Source organism: Trematomus bernacchii, unplaced genomic scaffold, assembly GCF_902827165.1.
Source record: "Trematomus bernacchii unplaced genomic scaffold, fTreBer1.1, whole genome shotgun sequence".
NCBI classification, from domain to species: domain Eukaryota; kingdom Metazoa; phylum Chordata; class Actinopteri; order Perciformes; family Nototheniidae; genus Trematomus; species Trematomus bernacchii.
Window position 1 is genome coordinate 7,389,865 of NW_022987698.1, and position 15,796 is coordinate 7,405,660.

The following is a 15,796-nucleotide window of genomic DNA, read 5'->3' on the forward strand; positions in this document are numbered from 1 at the left end:
ACATTTACACACCTTAAAAAAACATTGGCATTCTGCACGCCGCCAAGCTAAATTCTCATTAAGAAGGATAAAAAAACTGTGTTCATACTTTTGTGGTTATACTTTTCTGAGAAGAAGGAAACTGCTGTTTGGTTCAGTTGATACATGAAGTAACTGGAAATATAAGCAGTGCACACATCTGTTTCCAGACATGATCAGTTTTGTAGGCTCCTGCTGCTATACAGCAGTGCTTTGAGGGAACTACAGCAGTGCACTGCGTAGGTTTTCTTCACCATAATGATGGATCACGGTTCCCTTAATTGGGTAACATGATTTCAATTTCTGCACAATGATCCTAACTGTCATCATATGCAGAGTAATGTGAAGAAGGGATTTCATCTGACTAACACACTGCAGCCTGAATTGAACAGAAGCACCAGCATCAACTAAATAATGTATATGTAGTGACAGTGATTCTTTAGAATTTGAACTTGACAATAGCCTCATAATCTACAAGAAAGAACATCGTAATGAATTTTTCATTCTTCTGCTGCACTCTAACAAATCCTGAATACATTTAAATACAGTTACCAAGATTAATGCATGAATGGATGATTTGAAGCTGGTGTAATGGTGGCCTGCTATTCTCCAATAGCATCAGAATAATGGGCACTGAATTGTCTTGAGTTAGACATCCATCTGCTGTCTTCATCATCACTTGAAGTCAACCCATAGGGCCAGAAGCATATGGATCTCTCTATCTCTCTCTCTTCTTGTGTGTGTGTGTGTGTGTGTGTGTGTGTGTGTGTGTGTGTATATTATGTATATGTGTGTATGTTAACCTCGACACAAATGTTCCTTACATTTAATCAACAAGAACATTTGCATTTAGAGCACTCTTAATCCCCAGCTGTTAACCTCAGACTCATACTATCCATCAGATTGACAAATGTGTTAAAGATTGGTTCAGCTCCAAAGCAGAGACAGCAGCTGCTATAGGAATCCATTCACTGGACAGAAACAGCCCTCAGAGCCTAATTATGACTCTCATTAACGTATTGCACCTTTTACTTCAACAGTGAATTACAGGCTGATTGTAGAAACACCAACAACAAGCAATCAATCAATCAATCAATCAATCAATCATGCACGATCTCTTGAGACAGGAAAAATGCCAAAATCCAGCAGATCAATTCCATAGAAGAAGCAAATAATGAGGCAGTGTGGGATCCCAAAGGTGGGGTCCAGATAAATTTGAGTTATTCACAATGCTGAGCTCAGAGTGTATTGATTTTGGGCTTCATTCAAACAAGAACAGGATGATTTAGGCAATTTAGCTGAAGGCATGATTGCTCATTAATGGCAGCAACACACCTGAGCATGCAACATGCTGGTGGTCAGAATATTGATAGGGGCTATACTTAGTTTGATCTCTATCAGGAGCCGTTAAGCCTCTAGTCTTGTCTGGCCAGTATTTGATGTGTGCACGAGATGCAAAGTGTAACCCCTAGCGTTCGCGTGCACCGACTGCATGGAAAGGAGGCAAAAAGGAAGGAGATGGTTAGAATTAACTCACCCCCAGGATGACAGTGTCTTCTCCCTGAAATACTGGGATGAATTTATCTCCGCGGATAATTTCGGACTTGTTCAGAGGACGAAATCGACACAACACCTTGATATTGCATTCTGCATTAGCATCAGCCATTGTTGGGGAAAGATAGTGTACGCGCTTTCCAATAAATAAAAAGGGATGTCTCTATCCAACAAATTTAAAGACAAATAAAATCCCCTTTTTCGCGTGAACCACTTGGGCGCAGGCTGAAACCACCGGCTACATGCAAAGCGAGACCGGCAGGCGAAACATTTGGATGAATGGACACCCACTAGTTTTGGGAGATAGCTACTAGAGACAAATTCATTAAAGAAATCACAAGCAAAAACAACCCGTTCGGAGTGAGTTTCAAAAGCCCTCAAACCAAACTCGCGTAGGAGAACAGATGGAGAGTTGTAAATGTGAGTATATTCCAACCCGGTCCGGTCGGCAGTGTCTGGATAGGCTGCAGGCTGCTCGGGAGCATGCCTCTCCGTCATCACTGCTCTCTCAGTGGGGGCGGGGTTTGGAAAGTAGCGACTCAAATCTTCCCATCAGCACCACTGAGGAGGAGAGCTCCAACTCTGCTACTTATTTCCTCAGCCAATTTTTTTTTTAACTGGGATTGACATATAAATTAACTTTTAACCATTGAACACTGAGCATAACAAGCTGAAGGTGTTCCTTATTGCATCTTTTGATTGTTTTTTTTGTGGCCAGTAATTTTTAGGTCCAGAATTTAACAATTTTGTCCACGTCTTGTGGTAGTCATGGCAATGCTGTTTAGCATGGGCAGTCATGTAGGAACCAAACAAAGGCTCCGTCGTTTTTGTCAAGAAATGAGGGTTCTCCATTGATGTACTGCACATTCATCAGAGCTGAGAAAGTCAGATAAAAAAAGAACTGTGCTCAACACTAACATGTGTAATTATTTAACACTTATAGGAATTGAAATAGCTATAGGCTACAAGGGCTATGCACTACGAAACACAATTCGAAAAATGTATAGGCCTACTATTAAAACTGTTTTATAACATTTAACACATTTGTCTCAGGAAACAGAAGACTATGAGTGCTTATTATGTAGTTTAAATATAGTTTTTTTTCTATGTGTTTTAATTATTATTATTCAATAGCCTATAGTTTTTTTTCTATGTGTTTTAATTATTATTATTTTAAACATAAGAAAGTAACATACAACATTACCCATTCATACTTTATATCAATGCTTTTAGATAAGGTAGATAATTTTGTCCGACAGAGTGATCATCTTCACAATCGACCGTCTTTGGCCCATTGACTGAGTTGTTGGCTGTACCTTTAGCGCCACCATGTGACGACTTTGCTAAATTCTGACAAATATCTTTTGAAAAAAAGAATAGTGTTGTTGAAGGCAGTTCATTTTTGCAAAATGAATGCGCCCAACCAATTCTTTGTTTGATAAAAAAACAAAAATAAAACGATGGTAAGGACGTAGCCTAGAATTGCACAAACTGAGCACATGCGTACAAACGCTCAAATGTATTGGTAGGGCTTGTTTTGTTGGTTTCTGCACACCGGTGAACGCTTTCCTATTGGCATAGCGACTACCTCCCCGCCCGTCCGCCTCCGCCTGCAGGAAAACAAACGCACACGCTGTCATCTCAAACTAGTGACCACATCAGCTCGGAAACCTCCGCCGGCTGAGAGACTGCTGGCTCATCTATCGTTAGCTTTTGTTACAATTAGATTAGTTTAATCTATAATAGACAATAATTAAGTAGAATTATTACATTCTATAGTTGTTTGTTGACCTCGTCTTTGCATCCCGCTTACAATGGCTGATCCTAAATACGCAAACTTGCCAGGAATTGTAAGTGGCTACAGCTAGCAGACAGATTAGCTAGATTGCTACTTGGCAATGCTAGCTCTGAGCTGTGACAGCTGAGTTAGCAAACATCCGAGCTGTTTACTCTTTCATCTGCGTGTCATTTGTTAACTAGCGTTAGTTATCGTAGATCTTTAGTTGCTACAATTGTTAATGTGTTGTCTAATGATACAAGCCACCTAGCAAGGGCTAGCATATACGTGCTGTTGAATGGGCCGGGGCGTTGGCCAAGCTACTGACAATAAACGTAATATCTGATCGTTTGATATTGTTAACCTAATATTGTTTACCTGTTTTATTAGGCCTTTAATGAACCGGACGTGTACGAGACCGGTGACCTACCAGAAGATGACCAGGCTCAGTTTGAGTCGGTAAGTTGACGTTTCCGTTGCTAACCAAACTAGCTAACAAGTGTTGACACTTTATATAACGGAAAAATATGACTAATTTACTGCGATAGGTTTGCATTATCCCTGCTGTACTGTGATTAAACACCTGAACACGCAATTGCCTGGCTAACTATTACTAAATACATGAAAAGGCACTCATTGCAGCTTAACAGTACTTTAATAATTGTGAAATTCCAATTAAACTATATCCTTATGTTTGCATATTAAAAAAATAAAGCCAGATCCTAAACGTTTTAAGATCACATGTTTGATCAGCTTTTGGTTTTATTTTTATTTAATTAAAAACGTTCTAATATATAGGAAAAGCCTATGTTTCTAGAGAAATATGTTTATTTAGTTAATATTCTATCAAAAAAATGTCAATTACCCTGTTCAGTTTACTTATCTTCCATATATTATACATATAAGAATATCTGTCCTTGTATACATCAAGATGAGTGAGTAACAAAGGGAAGACTAGTATAAAATAGATGGAAAAACTAAAAAGAAATGCCATCCATGGGCCTACTGTGGGGGTTTATAACTATGTCATGACGATGGTCTTGTGACTCAATGAAAAGTCTATTCTCACTGCCATTAACTGTAACATAAGCAGAGTTAGGGAGGCGTTGCTAGGATCAAATATTTTTTAGCAGTGCTTTTCTAAAATACTATGCAAACAGTTAAGGGAGGGAGGCTGGCCTAACATTGTTGTTAAATGTCTGGACGGTTTACTGTCCAGCAGATTGATTCCTAATTGGCCTTTTCCCTTCCATGTTTCCCCATTCGTTCTTCCCTTACCCTTGCCCTTGTTTTGACTCTTCCCTACCCCTCCTCGGAGCCTAGCTTGTACAAGTAAGACTGGCTCCATTTTACTCTGTGAGCTTAATGCCATGCTTTGTATGCATGGGTGGCCCTTTTTTGTTTTGTAATTCATCACTTCTTGATTGTTTTGAAGTACAGGAAATTGAATCTTTTCCTCTTATTTGTGTTGTTTCAATTAAACAATTTAAAGGGAATAATTAGGTTGATGGGTCTTCAGCAGCACTATAATAAGAAAAGTGTTTCTCTATTTTGTTTTGGATATATTCTTTTTTTTAACCTGTCTTCATGTTTAACAGTCACTTCCTGCCTAACCACATTATTTGGACTAACTGGGTATTTTAAAGATCCTTATACACTATGTGATATCTTGAAGGTTCTTTGCATGTCATGCTTGGATATATTGAGGTTATAATGTTAATAATTAAGAATTTGTGCTGGACTGTACATTATCAAATTCAAGACATTTTTGGATAATGCCTATTACTTTACTTATATCGTCTTAACAAAGCCATATAGAGAATTTATTCCCACATTTTTGACACTCTCAGACCTTTGACACAGACTTTCCTTGTTCATCAATGTTCTAAGTCTGCCATCAGCTGATAAGACATGTCTCACCTTACAGCATTGACCTCCCTCTTGCATTGATGACCAAAGAAATAATTGCAATTTGTCTCGGACACCCCTAAAATCACACTGTGTAATTGTGACTTTAACTTGAATATACTTAATTAACAGCTTTGGCTTAGTCTAGCAAATTCCTTGAGCATGTTTTTTTTAGGAATTACTCACCCTGATGAATGATGTTTGATGATTAGAATTTGTGTAACAGAATGGGTTTTTTAGACCTGTTAAGTTTTGTGACTCCCTTTAATCACCCTACAACCTCCTGTTACCCTTCAGTTTGAATCATGGATTGTTTTTAAACTGCCAACCCCCCTGCATTGATAGCTTAATGTTGTGAGACCTACAATGCCCTCCACAAGGGCATATGATCCCACTACATATAAAAGTGAAGTGTGGCATCAAAGGAGACAGTGACTTGTTTGTGTAAATGGACCGTCTTACCACCCTGATTCGGGGAAGAGAAAGAACTTGAGAGAGCAGTCTGAGCAGAGTGTCTCCAGGGTTTTTAGCAGCAACTCTCAGAACACTGCTTTCTTTCTTATCTTTCCCCGAACCCTGGCCAACTGTTCCTGTGTGCATGGCATGTGATAACCACATTAATCTGTGTTGTCTCTCTCTCTCCCCCCTACTTTTTTCTCTCCCTCTGCTCTTCCGTTACTTTCTCTAATTCTCTTTGGAAACCCAAGGAGCTGGTAAGAGCCTGACTAACCCCCCTCCTCACTCTTCCTCCTCTTCCTAACATCCGTGAAACTGTCTTGTGTTGTGTGTGTGTGTGTGTGTTTTGTTGGTCTGCCTTTAAAAAAAAAATCCAAATCTGTGTGTGAGCCCAGACTCATGTCATCTACCTGTATGTGTCAGTGGTGTTTTAATCTTGCCCATAGCCTCTAGTTCATCATAATTGATCAATAGGAAGTTTTGATCAAATTATGCACGTTTGTTTTTTTCTTCCCCAGAATCACTAATCAAAATACGGTCATTTAGGTGTTAGTGGCTTCCTGCTTTTCTTTCACATAACATTGATTTAATAGTACATAGTAGACTTATACCATACTGTATAGCTGACACATTCTTATAAAAGCTAAACCTTTTCAAACATTAAAGTTCTTCAATCAGGCCTGGGTAAAGCTATAGCTGTGATATCATTTTCACATTTGTCTCTTGCCTGCTGGTACTTTAAATTATGTTGAAATAATCTGGTTCTAGACACAAATGTTGTCCGGAAGCTCTTGCAGATTTTCATGATTCATGGCTACAATGACTTTAATTCCTGAGGGTATATCACTTTTGTAAGCAATTATACAATTGTCTAAACCAAATAATTCATCATCTTTTTAATCATACTTTCGGGCAATGATCAAGTATTGAATTTCCTCTCAGATCTTACCAACCTGTCAACATATTTCAAGTCTACCTGGGGCTTTGAGACTTTTGGCTCAGTAAGCCAAGGCAATTTGTCAAGTCTTTTCTGTCTGTAAAGAATAACATTGAGTTTTAAGATTTTCATTATATTGATCTGATGTTCTTCCTGGTATCTCAATGACAGGAGGAGCTCTGCAGTGACAGTGTGGAGAGGATTGTGGTCAACCCCAACGCAGCCTATGACAAGTTCAAGGACAAGCATGTCAACGCCAAGGGGCTCGGTCAGTTCATAGTGGAAAATACATTACTGTTGTCAAAAGATTTTGAAGGGTACCATCATCTTTACTAATCATATCGATTGAGAGACTCAACAAATAAAAACATATTCGTAAACTATTGTGGTTTACAGAGGTGTTTCTCTAACTCTCCTGCCTTTTTTTATTTAGATGTGGTGGACAAAATAATATAAATACTTGTCTGTAGAATGCATTGAAGTTCAACAGCACCACAAATGGCAGTCACCTAAATCATCATAACATTGAATCAACATCTCTTAAAGCAATTTCAAAAAGACTTACTTGTTATTATGTTTTATAATCATTATGGAGGTATTGTGAAGCTCTGTTGTGTTACACTGCATTGCTTTTAGATAAGACATTGGTTTTTTTGTTTGTTTCTGGTTGACTTATGTGCCAGTCTTGTGACCAGTTCATTATTAATACTAACTTCACAATACAACTTTCTAGAAAAGCTTTTAAATACTCTTAATGGATAAATAAATATAAATGATGTCATGCTGTTCTGTTGGGGGTGCAAGAAAACAAGTCCATCCCATTTTTTCTTTGTCTCCTGTTGACAGACTTCTCAGACAGAATCAGTAGGAGCAGAAGAGTGGGCTATGAGTCAGGAGAATTTGAAATTGTGAGTACACTCTGTTCAGCACAAATTCATTACTTTGCTTTTTAATCTTTTAGAAGGTGTTTTCTGATGTTGTGTAATATTCATACCATTTCTCTGCAACCTTGTTAAGCTTGGAGAGGGCTGTGGAGTGAAGGAGACACCTCAGCAGAAGTACCAGCGTCTGGTCAACGAGATCCAGGAACTCACTCAGGAGGTGGACACCATTCAGGTGAACTGACAGCGACACACACACACACACACACACCCTGCCTAAAGGGCTTGGCAGGAGATGGTCCTCTCTGATTATCCAACCTTTATCTTGCTGTCTGCACACACATTTAATAACACAGAGACTTCCTTCATTCTGCTCCTTGACCATGTCAATATGTATTCATTCAGGGGAGTGCAGCCTCTCAGTTCAATTTCCAAGGTGGAATATGTATACCCCCGTTCTTACTGAGACGTTAGCTTTATATCATGTGTGCACCGAAGCCTTAAATTTGCCCTGGAAATTCGTTTTTTATTGCTAGTGCAATTGCTTTTCAGACTTTTTTGGAGTCCTTAACGGAGTAACTTATCCAACCTTGGGTGTCATAGACTTGAATAAGCACAGAGAAAAGTCCTCTGCTCCAAACACCAAATTCTAATTCAATCTGTGAATTCGTTTTTTCTGAGAGATTTCATTGGCTCTCATTGGAGTAATTGAAATAAATGACTTGCTCCACATAATGTGTTGCCATTCGTCAGGGTATTGAATGGAGAAAGTAAACTGTTATTTACTAAAAATAGACCAGATTAATTAATAAAATGACATTTGGTTGATGATATTGTGCTATGTTATCATGCAGAAAACACCTTAATCTGAAAAGTAAAAGAAGGAAGAAAACTGTGTTTTTTATTTAGTTTGGTTAACCATTGTAGCTGCCTAGAAAAGCCAATTCTTACCCAAAATATTGGAGCATGGAAGATCTTTTTGTATCGAGTCGTCTGTCTCAAATACAATAGCAGAACAAATCGAATTCATATGCCTTTTACAAAAGTGCATGTTTACATTAATACATTTCCTTTTTTTGTATTTGTCATGGAACACATTTTCTCTGTGAATAACATACCTGGTTGTTCCTGGACAGACTTCCAGCCATCGATTTCATCACCCTCTGCATTGTTTTAAAGAAAGCAACTGAAAATACTCATTAACTCAATGACCGTGGTGTGTGTCTGTTTAAAGGCTGCCACAAAGGATAGCAATGCGGAGGAGCGCCTGACCCCGGTGGTCCTCGCCCAGCAGGCAGCGCAGCTCAAACAGCAGCTGGTTTCTGCCCACCTGGACTCACTGCTGGGACCACAGGCACACATCAACCTGGCTGACCCTGATGGAGCGCTGGCCAGGTGAGCTGAGAGGGCAAGAGAAGACAAAAAAGCTATAGGCACAAGCATCTGGAGTCAGAATCCTGAGACCCTGACAGAGAGATAAGGTAGTAGACAGGGAATGGTAGAACGAGCAGAGAGGGAAAAATGAAGCCTGAGAGTCAACAAAAGATGGTTGGAGGGAAGAGAAGGGGGAATTGATTTTAATGAGCCTTGTGTAACCCAGATTAAAGGGAGTCGTAGAGTAACTAGGGCAAGGCAGTACAGCTGCTATCAATTGCTCACATAAACCCCCTTATCTTGGTGTAGCACTACCCAGGGAGCACAAGAACCAATCACAGGTGATCGAGGAAGGGAAATAAAAACAGGTGAGAGATTAGCAGAGAGAGATTGAAAAGATACTGTCGGTACACAACTGAAGGTAGAGATAGAAAGAGACAGTGAGAGAAGGGCAATAAAAAGTGATGAAAAGGATGCTCACCTCGACCTTGCCATTGATAACAAAGCTTGAAAAGAGTTGTAACAAAAGAGAGGCAGTGGGCACAGCAGCACATGGAGCCGATAACAGTATTCAACACCTTTTTGTGTCTCCTTTTCCTCCCTTCCCCCAGGCGTCTGCTCACCCAGCTGGAAGTGGCCAAGGGCAGCCGTGGCAGCTCTGCAGGAGACAGCAAGCCCACGGCCTCAGCGAAGGGCCCAGATGGAGTGGTTCTGTACGAGCTGCACAGCAGACCGGAGCAGGAGAAATTCAACGAGTCTGCCAAGGTAAAGTGGAAAGGGAAGCGGAGTCGAGTGTCTGGGATGAGTGCACTCGACAAATGCGCAAACGAGCCTGATGTGTTTTTCTGTTTTCATTCTCATGAGAGGAATGTCAGAATATTTGATAGCAAATAAGGGAGACAAATCACAGAAGTGTGTGTGTGTGCGTGGATGTTTGTTTGTGTGTCTTGTGGGATCTGTTTCACCACCATGTGTTGCCTTGTTGTGTCCCTGTAGATGGCGGAACTGGAGAAGCGTCTAGCTGAGCTGGAAATGGCTGTTGGCTCAGGATCAGACAAGCAGGTACACACAGTCTTTGCACACACACCTCGCTTTCATTCACACTGATTCTGTTAATCTCCTCCTCTCTTTCACACTCACACCAGTCGAATTTCCATGCTCCTGTTACCGTGTAACCATCCACTTAATGTCACTGAAATACAATCTCCCATTTGATTTATGTAAATGTTAAAGGTGGTTTAATTCATTCCTTTTATAATTGATATTCCCTCTTTGTGTTTATGTTGCAGGGACCTCTGAGTGCTGGCGTACAAGGAGGCAGTTTGATGGTAAGACGGCAGCTCCTTTTTTTGTGGCTGTATTCATAACTCTGTGCATCTGATGTGCAGCCAGAGAACTGGGTCATACTTCAAAGATGAGTGACATCAGTTCCTCAAAGTTTGTTGATGTTGCTGTGCCAGCAGTGAGAACACAAAGTTTTGTTCCTAACTTTCTAAATAAACCGTGAACGTGTGCACTTTTTTGATCAGGACACCATAGAGCTGCTGCAGGCGAGGGTCAGCGCTCTGGACTCTGCTACTCTGGATCAAGTGGAGGCCAGACTGCAGGTAACTAATCCACCACAGCACGAGTAGAGTGGATTATAGTCAAGTCAGTTGCATTGTGTTTTCTACCAAACCAAAATAACTGTTTTTTTGCTTTCTTACGGTGGGGTAAAAGGATGAACTCGAGGTGTTATTTGTGTTCAGTACAGTCGAGATGGGCCAACCAGGTGCAACAGCTGGCCCTGCAATTCTAACGGGCCGTCTCCACGGCAGCGTTAAAAAAATCTTGGAGGTGGGCGTATCTGAAGCTTGGGGATTTTTTTGCGATCAACCAATCACATGAATCTCCCGCCCGCGACATACGAAGCCAAAAAGCCCGAAGTAAACTGGATATAAACTCCCCAAAACAGGCGAAAACATACCACTGTCTCTGCCACCTCCCTCCATGCCTGGCTCCTCCGGTTTATATCCCGGTAGGTCTGGTCATAAAGCACCGGGTGATTGATTCGCTACCGCTAATTTCTCCTCCATGTTTTGGAATATGAGGAAATGATCTGCGGTATGTCTCTCCCAGCATACACGCCGTTTGATTGGCTAGAGCTTGAACTGTCAGATTTGCGTACACGGGATTTGATTGGCTGACGCTTCCTCCTCAGCTTCAAAAGTTGAACATTGTTCAACTTTGGATCTTGAAAATCCTGAGAATCTCCGCTCGCCTGCCCACAATGCATTTCGGCGAAAGCGAAAAAAAGTGACGTCACCCCATTCAAAGTGAATGGGCAGAAGCGTTTCAAGATTTTTTAACGCTGCCGTGGAGACGGCCCGTGAGGCTTATTGAAAGCTTATATCGGATTGCATTTTGTCCATCTAAGAATTGTTCAAATCTAAAAACAAAGACAGATACCAGCCTTTTCTCTGACTTGTGTTACCTACTGCATCCTGCCAGCTAAAATGAATCAAGAGGTTGACAAGAAAGTATTTTATTAATATATAACAGCTATGAAGGTGCTGTTCTTTTTCAATCACCCCCACACCCTGGAGAGTTATTGAAACTTGATAAGAAAGTGAGCACTGCATTTGCTTTGTGGTGTTAAACTTTTGAAAATGTACTTTCTAAACTTTTAAATTATGCCATATTTCTATAACGTCGGGTTACCTGTGGCTCCTTCTGGAGAAACTGTCAATTTGTCACAGTATTGGCATTAATCATATAAATGTCTTTTTTTTTTTCTTCCTGTAATGTACCAGCATGCCTCTAAAACAATACCTCTCGATCAAAATGAATGAATTACTTTTTGTCCCCCTCCCATTCAGAGTGTCCTCGGGAAGATGAATGAGATCGCTAAACACAAGGCTGCCATTGAAGACGCTGAGACACAAAACAAGGTTTGTAATCCCTGCTCATCCATCACTGCAAACTAAGTGCAGTAATTATCTCAGATGCTTTCACACAATTTACAAAGCAATTAACCCTGCTGCAAGGTGCCTAAAATCAAAACAAGCTTTTATCAGAAATGTATAATATAGTAGTAATCCAGACAGCTCAGCCTTAGTGACAATCATTTTATAAGGAATTGTCAGTGCCTGTCAGACGTACTCAAAAGTAGCATTGAGTTGTAGAGCAGTGAAGCATTGCATTACATTACATTGCATGAAGCAGTCAGCGCTAAACCAGTCTTATCACCAGACAGTCCTTTTGATAGTTTGTTCATTTTCAGTCAGTAATGAAATAAACTTTTTTCCAGGTTTTCATGAGAATCTGCTGTGAGATCAGTATGAATTCCAGGCAACGTGTGCATCTTGTTAGTAAATGTTCTCGAGTGCTGTACACACTAAGGCCAGTAGAGGGCAGGGCATGTTAGTTATATCATCACAGTGAATAACAAAATCATTCACAGTGGTTTCTTCTTGATACTTTAGGTTATTTCACGTTGCTATCATTTATTGTGATTTTGTAAATATGATGTGTGACTTAATTACTTGACATTATGTATTTGAAGTCATTAGACCCACAATTGCCAGACCATACAAAACAGCTGGAATTGGAAAAGGGACATTTTCAAGCAGTGTGAGGAACACGGATATTCCTATTATTTACTAGCACAGCATTTTAAAGTCAAGTTTGCTAATTCTTATTATACAAATAAATAAGGTATCACTTATAGTACAATAGTTATAGCATCAGGACACAGATCAAACCTGTGACCATGGATGAAATAAGACTTGCTATTGTTGCTGGCCGGTTTCGTCTTTATATTAAACGTGTCTGTATGTGTTTACCTGGCAGGTGTCGCAGCTTTACGACGTGGTGCAGAAGTGGGACGCCATGTCCACCTCCGTCCCTCAGGTGGTGCAGAGGCTGGTCGCTGTCAAGGAGCTGCATGAGCAAGGTAACACAGAACCAACAAGGTGTTAGCCCTAAGACTTGCTTTGTGTTCTAGCATTATCCTCTAGATAGATGCTACTATTTGTTGAAGTTTACCCCATAATATTATATGAATGCACTGGTTTTGAGAAATTGGATCATATTGCCAATAATGTAACAATGTTGCTAGGGGCAGACCTCACCCCAGTAAGGATCATAACAATGGAAACTTTGATAATGTATCTTCTATTCTTTTACGTGAGGGTAAGAGAACCTTGGAATGACACCCATGAGAGTTCAAGGAGAGGATGTATGTAGGTTAGTGGGGGGTGGGGAATGGCATTAAAGATTCAAAATATGTAGGGTGTAGCTACAGAACATAACAGGCTGTGAACCCGATCACATTTCAGGCAGCATCTGTGCCGGGAAGTAGTACTCAGCCGGGAAGATTTGCATTTGCAATGGTGAGCGTCTGAGTGCGAGACAAAAGATGAAAACTAAGCGAGAATTGGGTTTCAAACGGATAATGGAATTAGCCTAAACCATGGCATTATATTATAACAAAGGGAAAAACTCGAAGGGAGCCTCAAAATGGTAATAGAATTAGACTAAATCTAGTAATACTGTTAAACACCCCCTCAGGGAGAAAGAGATGCATGATATTATATATCACATTATCATCTTTTTATTATTTATCACATGAAAGCAGAACCTTGGCATTAATAGATTATATTGATAATTCCTTTCTGAGCTGAAAGAGGTCATTTATCATCCCGACTCATCGCACCAATCTGTCACAGGCTGCAGCAAAAGGGTTTTTAACTCGAGCAGCACTGATTTTTATTTTTCTCTTATTTTTCTTTCCGGTCCCCTTTTTACAGAAGAAGGGGGGGAAACTAAAATAATCTTTTAAGCAATCAGCTTCATGTTACATTTGTCTTGACTCCCCTTCATTGTGGCTGAAAGCAAAGGCAACATTGCAAGTTTTTTAACCACACATTTGTAAATCTTCTTTCTCCCTTTCTCTTCACTCTTGCCTCATGATTCATGATTCTCCCCCCCTCCTCCTCCTCCCCCACCGTCTCGTAGCTATGCAGTTTGGCCAGCTGCTGACCCACCTGGACACCACTCAGCAGATGATCAACAACTCTCTGAAGGACAATAACACTCTGCTAACACAGGTAACACGTTCAGGTTCCTTTAAACCTTTCGGGACAAACATTAATCTATTTAGTGCGGACCTTTACTTTAGCAGAGTTTAATGTTCACGTCGTGCTACAACAATAGGACGATTGAAATGAACAAGGCCAGTAGAAATGCATGCTTGTCTCACTGGGGGCACAAACAATCTCTTTGTCTTCAATTGCTCTCATATTACAGCAACAAATCTCATTCCATAGTCAAACAAATAACCAGTATCTTCAGAGGTAGAAAGATAAGTAGCTTGTCTACTGAAGCTGTTACACAATAGAAAAGGTTGGATTATTACAAATAAATGAACACGTGTCCTCCAATGAAACTTAGTGTTATAAGAGGCAGCTTTTCATAGCCAAGAGGAATAATCTAACAAAGGAGACCTCTCTAAAGCCTCAGTCAATTTCTTTGCTGAAACTTACAATCGTCTGTAGTCAGAAGATGTATGGTCTCTCTTTTCACTGCATTGTATTCTGATGGGAAACATCCTTTGGCTTCCATCATTGACATGGTTTCACAGAAAACATCATTTCTTTTGTAAGAAGCAGTGTTTTTCTGTAGCCTCCTGGAACCTCAATTGCTCTATGAAGATCTTAAACTTCACTCTCTTTGCCCCCTTCCCCCCCCCCCCAGGTTCAACAGACAATGAAGGAGAATCTGGGGGCTGTAGAAGAGAACTTTTCTGCACTAGATGAGAGGATGAAGAAGCTCTCCAAATAAATGGCGGCATGGTTCAGACCAGTCCAGGAGAAGAGTGTAGAACATGGACAAATATGAGCTGGCTGCAGAGCACCGAGGGGGATTCAACTCTCCGGCCATCCCTCTCATGCTCTCTACTTTGCCTTTTTTTCACTGAGAGGAATGTTGGAAAAGATGGAATAACAAAAAAAAAAAAAGGAGACCAAATGTTCGTGTCCACCCTCCTTCTTCTTCCTTTCATCAAATTGATATAAAATGAAAACACATCTGTCCACTCTATACATGCCACTGATTGCAGTCCCCTGTTTAGCTTATTGAGTTTTAGGGTTGTTTTTATAATTATTAGTATTAAACTTAAGAAATTTCTCTATTCCTTTCAAAACGTCTCACCCTATTGCCGAATTGTACTTTAAACTTTGCTCAAATTAAATAGATCACAGTTTTGGTGGGTTGATGGATGACACTTGTAAGGTGTTTCGAACTGTATAGAAAGTGTGGTAGCTGGAGCGCCTTTGTGCGAGGGTCAGGGCCAAGTCAGGGAAGGACAGCTTGTAAATATGCCTGTGTACCTTATTGTTTCTTCACACTCAGTCGCTTGTAACTATATTATTATGACTGAGACCAGACACCACGGACAAACTTTGAATCTGCTTTGTCATTGCCTACAAGTCAACTGTATTGTACATCTGTGGTCATGGAAACGGATCAATAAATAAAACTAAGTGCGATAAGCTCGACTCCCTTTTTATGATATAATGAGAAGAACACTTCAATGATTAATCTTTTAACAGCTGGCGACTTTATACCTGCTTTGGTTGGATGGACAAAAGTATCTTTATTAATATACTCTATTAAGTTTCTTTTTAACAGAGCATGTGGACTTGTCTTGTCCGACGCCTGAACAGAAATATCGGATGAATTCATAGGCTGATGCAATGTTACCGTACTGATGTATGAAAACACGTTCTGCTAGTAATGAGTCATCAGCTGTTGGTACGACGAGGCCATGACACTTAATCATGTAACCACCTTTTTAAAGAGTGACACATTTGAAATCCCCATCTTCATTTAATTCCAATCTGGTTGTAA

The 15,796-nt window shown here is 40.2% G+C and overlaps 2 protein-coding genes across 5 annotated transcripts in view; one reads left to right on the forward strand and one right to left on the reverse strand.

The window, feature by feature from the left end:
- Nucleotides 1-1,684, reverse strand: part of kif5ab (kinesin family member 5A, b) — a 62,586-nt gene extending 60,902 nt beyond the window's left edge. The window contains exon 1 of the mRNA XM_034139174.1: nt 1,556-1,684. Coding sequence (XP_033995065.1) covers nt 1,556-1,684 — 129 coding nt within the window. The remainder of the gene's footprint in view (nt 1-1,555) is intronic.
- Nucleotides 1,685-3,197: 1,513 nt separating this feature from the next.
- Nucleotides 3,198-15,438, forward strand: dctn2 (dynactin 2 (p50)). Of its 4 annotated transcripts, XM_034139058.1 has the most exons (16): nt 3,198-3,422; nt 3,740-3,808; nt 4,673-4,681; nt 5,965-5,970; nt 6,822-6,918; nt 7,497-7,558; nt 7,668-7,766; nt 8,766-8,926; nt 9,517-9,670; nt 9,902-9,967; nt 10,195-10,233; nt 10,435-10,512; nt 11,764-11,835; nt 12,737-12,839; nt 13,904-13,995; nt 14,642-15,438. In XM_034139058.1, the coding sequence occupies exons 1-16, from the start codon at nt 3,387-3,389 to the stop codon at nt 14,726-14,728; spliced, it is 1,230 nt and encodes a 409-aa protein (XP_033994949.1). In that variant the 5' UTR covers nt 3,198-3,386; the 3' UTR covers nt 14,729-15,438. The 4 variants fall into 4 exon arrangements, with proteins under 4 accessions (XP_033994949.1, XP_033994950.1, XP_033994952.1 ...); XM_034139059.1 differs by lacking the exon at nt 5,965-5,970; XM_034139061.1 differs by lacking the exon at nt 4,673-4,681.
- Nucleotides 15,439-15,796: the final 358 nt, after the last annotated feature.